The sequence below is a fragment of the Triticum aestivum genome, chromosome 5D (genome assembly GCF_018294505.1).
Source record: "Triticum aestivum cultivar Chinese Spring chromosome 5D, IWGSC CS RefSeq v2.1, whole genome shotgun sequence".
NCBI lineage: Eukaryota > Viridiplantae > Streptophyta > Magnoliopsida > Poales > Poaceae > Triticum > Triticum aestivum.
Genome location: NC_057808.1, coordinates 489,984,668 through 489,990,667, shown reverse-complemented (window position 1 = coordinate 489,990,667; position 6,000 = coordinate 489,984,668). Strand labels below are relative to the sequence as shown.

At 45.4% G+C, this 6,000-nt stretch overlaps 1 protein-coding gene across 1 annotated transcript; it reads left to right on the top strand.

Annotated features, from left to right (window-relative positions):
- The first annotated feature begins 143 nt into the window (after positions 1-143).
- LOC123123089 (chaperone protein ClpB1) lies at positions 144-4,440 on the top strand. Its single transcript, XM_044543522.1, has 7 exons — positions 144-576; positions 872-1,723; positions 2,068-2,189; positions 2,273-2,613; positions 3,130-3,409; positions 3,496-3,693; positions 3,805-4,440. The coding sequence occupies exons 2-7, from the start codon at positions 892-894 to the stop codon at positions 4,096-4,098; spliced, it is 2,067 nt and encodes a 688-aa protein (XP_044399457.1). The 5' UTR covers positions 144-576; positions 872-891; the 3' UTR covers positions 4,099-4,440.
- Positions 4,441-6,000: the final 1,560 nt, after the last annotated feature.

Sequence of the window (6,000 nt, the reverse complement as noted above, 5' to 3'; positions counted from 1 at the left end):
GAAACCTATAGCGGCTAAGTGGTTTGCCATGAAATGCCTTCGTTTGGTGGGCTCGACTGCTCTTGCTCAAACTCGGCCCCGTGTGGCCCAATTGCTGCAGGGCCCATAAGGGGGAAACCCTAGTGCTACGAGGGCCTCGAGAGGTGCGTGCCTGCCTGCCTGCCTGACCGGACCAGAAAAAAGGGTCCGGCTTGGACTCGAGTGGCGCCGGCGAGTCGGGACGGCGAGGGGGCCAGCGGCGAAGCAGCGAGAGGTGGACTCGCACTCGGGCGGCGCCGGCGGGTCGATACGACGAAGCGCTCGCTGCAGGACAGCCGCGAAGCAGCGAGAGGTGGCCTGGGACTCGAGCGGCGCCGGCGAGTCGAGACGGCGAGCTGCTCGCTGCAGGCCAGCGGCGAAGCAGCGAGGGGTGAACTGGGACTCGAGCGGCGCTGGGGGGTAGCGCGCCAGACCTGAACTGGTCGAGCTGGCGGCGGCTCCCTGGTGCGGGGCAGGGAGTCGGCGGCGGAGCGGGGCGGCCGGCGTCGAGCTGCGGCGGAGCAGAGGAGGACTGGAACATCTTGGGCCACTAGTCAGGTAATTTGTTTGCGCCTCGCCCCACAGTTTTCCTCCTCTTACAATTACAATTTTGCTATAGGAGTACTTAATTAAGAGGAAAGTCGATACTTTTCACGAGGCAGGGAACGAACGTTCCTTATGATCTTTGAGCAAAGTTTGATTTCAACAAGGTTTCCAAAACGAAAACAGAATAAAGTTTGATATTGGAACAAAGCCCGATCCTTCTACAACAAGAATTTATCTCGATTATGTATATGTACATGTAGCCCCTCTTCTGTATATATGAAGCATTGCTGTCCTTTTCCTCGTTCAGGTCAGGGCTTCTGCACAGGTATGATAGGGACCTACGATCCACTGCTCGGGGCGCAGGTTGTGCAAAGAACTGCTGCGCAAGGAAGTGTTCTCCATCAGCTATCCTTGATTTGGCGAGGGATCGAACCTTTCGTCTTCCTTGGAGCGGCTGTTGGTTTGGGTTGGGCAGCATGGACGTACTACGATCGTAAGGCGGCTATGCGCACCTACGGACGCCACATCACCGGCAAGGGAGTCGGACTGGTTGTCGGCCGTGATGATGAGATCGACCGCGTTATTTCCATCCTCTGCCGCAAGACCAAGAACTGCGCCGCGCTGGTTGGCCACGCGGGGGTTGGCAAGACTGCAATCGCCGAGGGGCTCGCACAGCGCATCGCTACCGGCAAGGTACCTGCTGCGCTTGCCGGGGCACGTGTCGTGGAGATCGACCTTGGGGCCATGGTTGCTGGGACCGTGTTGCGTGGTATGTTTGAGGAACGAATGAAGAGCGTGATAAAGCAGGCAGAGAATGCGGGCGGCAAGATAATTCTCTTCATCGATGAGATGCACGTGATTCCTGGTGCTGGTGATAGCCACGGAAATACAGACGCTTCCAGCATGCTGAAGCCGGCTTTGGCCCGTGGTCGTATCCGCTGTGTAGGTGCGACGACTTTTGATGGTTACCGCAATTGCATTGAGAAGGATCCTGCACTCGAGCGGAGATTCCAGAAGGTGCACATTGAGGAGCCAAGCACGCAGGCAACAATTGGCATTCTGCGGGGGCTAAAGCAGCAGTATGAACAGCATCATGGCTTGGAAATCCAAGATGCTGCTCTTGTTGCTGCTGCTCAGCTTGCTGCCCGCTACATCACTGGTGAGGAATTTACTTGCTTCTATTCTTTTGACAGGTGATTAGGATTTACAGAACTAGAGATGTTCTTTTGTGGTTATTGCCTGCCCCATCTTAAGGCTCCATAGTTCACATGCTAATTAAACTATCTGCATAAACCGATGTGCAATTCAAGGGCAAGAATATTAGAGCCCCGTGAAGCACCCTTGTTGCATTATGAACATTAAGTTGAAATAATTCTAGAAATATAAATTGATGGGGTAACCTGCACTGCAATTTTTCTTTTATGCGGAGTTGCACCCATGAGTGTCAACAAATTTATATATATTTTAGAAAATTAATGGATTTTGTTGATGTCTTTAATATAGGTCGTCAATTTCCGGATAAGGCTATTGATCTGATTGATGAGGCGTGCATTGCCACAATAAAAAGGGTGATACCTGCAAATTCAGTGAAGAGAGCAGTTGTTCTACCAAATGATGTCGCACAAGTAAGCGTTTTCCTCACAACGACATGTGTATCTACTGTTTCAATCAATATTTGCCATGCAATTTCTAACATTGTCATTTGAAGGTTGTGAGCCAATGGACTGGAATTCCTGTATGTGCACTTGAGCAAGAGGAGAAGGATAAGTTAATCCACCTAGCAGACAGGCTTCATGAGCGAGTTGTTGGCCAGGATGAAGCGGTAAATGTGGTTGCTGAAGCAGTGTTATGTTCCTTGACTGGCCTTGATCATCCGGGCCAACCCATAGGATCTTTCCTCTTCTTGGGCTCAACTGGTGTCGGAAAGACAGAGCTTGCAAAAGCTCTCGCCGAACAGCTATTTGCGAGTGAGAAGATGTTGGTTCGCTTCGACATGTCTGAATATGTTGGCAGCGGATCTGTTTTGCGTCTCATTGGAGCACCCCCAAGGTAATTTTTAGAATGAATTCCACATTTTACCCCCTAGATATGCGTTTGTGACATTAATTACCCCGTCGAGTGGAAATTCATCTAGAATACCCCTTTTAGGAGCTTTGGACCCTCTTTTCCTGATGCGTGTCCATTAGGCAAGGTGTGAGGTGACACCCGGGGTCCAAAAATATCTGGACAACGACGAGGAATGGAACAGATGGATAAGAGAAGTCTGGACATGATCGTCAATGATGCCCTCTGATCTTACACATTTTTTTACGAATCATTGACGCAACATGCCGATCCTATCTAACATAAACAAGCAAAATGCAAAACTGGGGTAAAACCGTGTTAAAAGTTGCCAAAATCTAATGTTTCGATAGAAATTCCACTAAATGGGATAATATCTGTCACAAATGTACTACAAGATAAAAAGTGGAATTCACTCTAATTTTTAATATATTTTGTAACATTGCATTACTTCTTAGTCTTTAGCTTGATTGATATTAATTCTTCTTTTGTAACTTCTTAAAGCCATGATGGCTATGATGACGGCGGGCAACTGACTGAGAAAGTTAGGAATCGCCCATACAGTGTGATCCTTTTCGATGAGGTAGAGAAGGCAGATCCCTCGGTGTTGAACATTTTTATTCAACTTCTTGATGATGGTGTGTTGACCGATGGCAAAGGACGGACGGTAGATTTCAAGAATACCATCATCATTATGACCTCAAATCTAGGAGCAGAGCACCTCACAGCAGGAATGGCTGGAGAAATCACAATGGATGCTGCACGTGACCTTTTGATGAAACAGGTTTGTGAATCCCAGACTGCTGGCGTGAAGGCTCAGAGAACACTATTAAGCCCGAGTTTCTCACCATTATGATATTGTTTGTGCAGGTTCAGAAACACTTCAAACCTGAGTTCCTCAACAGGCTGAGTGAGATTGTTGTATTTGAGCCGCTTTTGCATGACAAACTGAAGGAGATTGTGAAAATCCAAATGAAGAGCGTCATTGCCAGGGTGGCTGACAAGGGCATCTCTCTTTTTGCAAGTGATGCTGCGTTGGACGTCATTTTATCGGAATCATACAACCCAGTAAGCACAGCTTCGTTTTTCAAGCTTATTAAACGCATGATTAGGCTCATGTTTCCATATATGTGTGCACGTTTTGCGTTTTGGTAACCATGCATGCTTTGTCTCTCACAGATGTACGGTGCAAGGCCCATCAGGAGATGGTTGGAAAAGAATGTGATGACTAAGCTGTCCCAAATGCTGGTGAAGGGTGAGGCCAGTGAAGGCTCGATGATGTCCATCGATACTACGGATGACAGGAATAAGCTCAAGTATGAAGTAGCGAAGAAGGCCGAACTTTCTGGTGTCGTCTGCAACACCGACAGCGGTGGTATGGCGACCGTGGTGAGTCCGATAAAAAGAATTGTCTCTCTATTAACGAGGGTGACGAGAAAGCATCCTGAAGGGCCTGCGCTCAAGACCTTGTAACGTGAGTCAAGACATAGATCAGTTAAATTATGAGGAAAGCTAAACTCATGCTATAACTAATATGAGCACTTCCCCTGTGCTTGGAAAGTTCAACTCTTAACAGGAGGTTTAACAACTGCTGAGGAAAGCTGGTTAGTTCAGCCTATGCGGAGGTTTGTGTGGTTGTACCTTTACAGTGTGGTATCTAGGAATTGTAATTCTCTCATTGTGTTCATCTTTTGGCAAACCAAGGCTCATGGAATTTGAAATCCAACTACATCCTTGAGTCAGTAGATGACATCCATTGTTCTGTAACTTTGTACTTCGTAGCACATACAGTGAATGCATTAGTGACATTGCAGATATTGTTCTTCTTCTGGGGCTGTGGAACACTGCATCGTAGAGGCAGATTGAAGTAGATCTTGTGCACAATCCAAGAAAATACTGAACTTGAATGGCAGTACGAACAACATCACCCCAAAACTGTGGGCAACTCCTAAAAATAGTTTGAGACCTCGTGAATCTGGCACATGCCGTACATGTCTGGCTGTTAAGCAAATGGGTCCGTCTATATCACATCTAGATGTGAGATAATATCTCACATCTAAGAGCCTGTTCGGCAGCCCTCGGCTCCGCGGCACCGCTCCTATAGCGGCCAGTGTGACACCGAATGCGTTAACGTCACGCTTTCCTCGAAGCGGAGCGGAGCGGCCAGCAGGCCATTTTCTCGGAGCGGCCCAAGTGACGCTCCGCGCGCTTCACATCTACGTGGAGCAGGGAGTTGAGAAGTGAGGAGCAGAGGGTTGCCGAACAGGCCCTAAGTATGATGTGAGCGTCACCTTATTTTTTATTTTTTGTCCTATTTGTTTGATTTTAATTTGTTAAAGTCCAAAACTAAAACTGAAACTAGTGTGTACGATCTTTCCTCGCCCAGTATGTGCACGATGCTGTTTTGAATGCATGGCTGCACCTTTCATCCCATGCATCAACGGCTTGATGGCATGTCGGGCTCCTATCTGCCAGAAAGTGTTGTTTGTAGAGTGGAACTCAACTAAAAACCAGCTCGTCATGCGTCCGCCTATGTGGCCAGCCCTAATGCAAATCTGGTCATTAGCTCCTCCCACACAAAAAAAACCTGGTCACTAGCTACCCATACAAAAAAACTGAACACTAACTTTTTCTGGAAAAAAAAACTGATCGCTAGTGCTAACATCTACTCCCTCCGTCCCATGATGTAAGACGTTTTTTGACTCTAGTGTAGTGTCAAAAAACGTCTTATATTATGGGACGGAGGGAGTATTTGTTAGCTTTTGCGTATGATCGTTGTGCAAGTACATCTCTCATCGTTAGCAGGCTACCAACGATTATATTTTTTTGCGTTTTTCACTCTTATACTTTATAATTAATTTTCAGTAAGGAACAAAGTTCGGTCCAGTTCAGGATTTTACATAATTTATTTCAAATTATAAAAAATGTTAACGAATACCAAAATTTCTACAATATATGATGAACAATCCTTTAATATATGATGACCATTTTCTAAATACACACTAATTTTTTGCAAATATACAGTGTACGGTGAACTTGATTATATACGATGAACTAAAAGCAATCTTTTTTATATACATTGAACTAAAAGCGAACAGGAAAAAATAAAAAAATAAAAAAACAAATAGAGAAAATGGATAAATAAGCAGAGAACAAAAAATGAACACATTTTGATTTGTTTAAAAAAATTGATAACCATGAACAATTTTAGAAAAATGAACAAATTAACAAATTTTGAAACAATTATTGAAACTTGTGAATTTATGAAAAAAGAAAAAAAGATCAGAAAAAATGAAATCAACTTTTGAAAAAATAGAAAAATTAATAGCAGAGGAAAACCAATGAAGAAAAATGATAAATAAAAGAATAAAAACA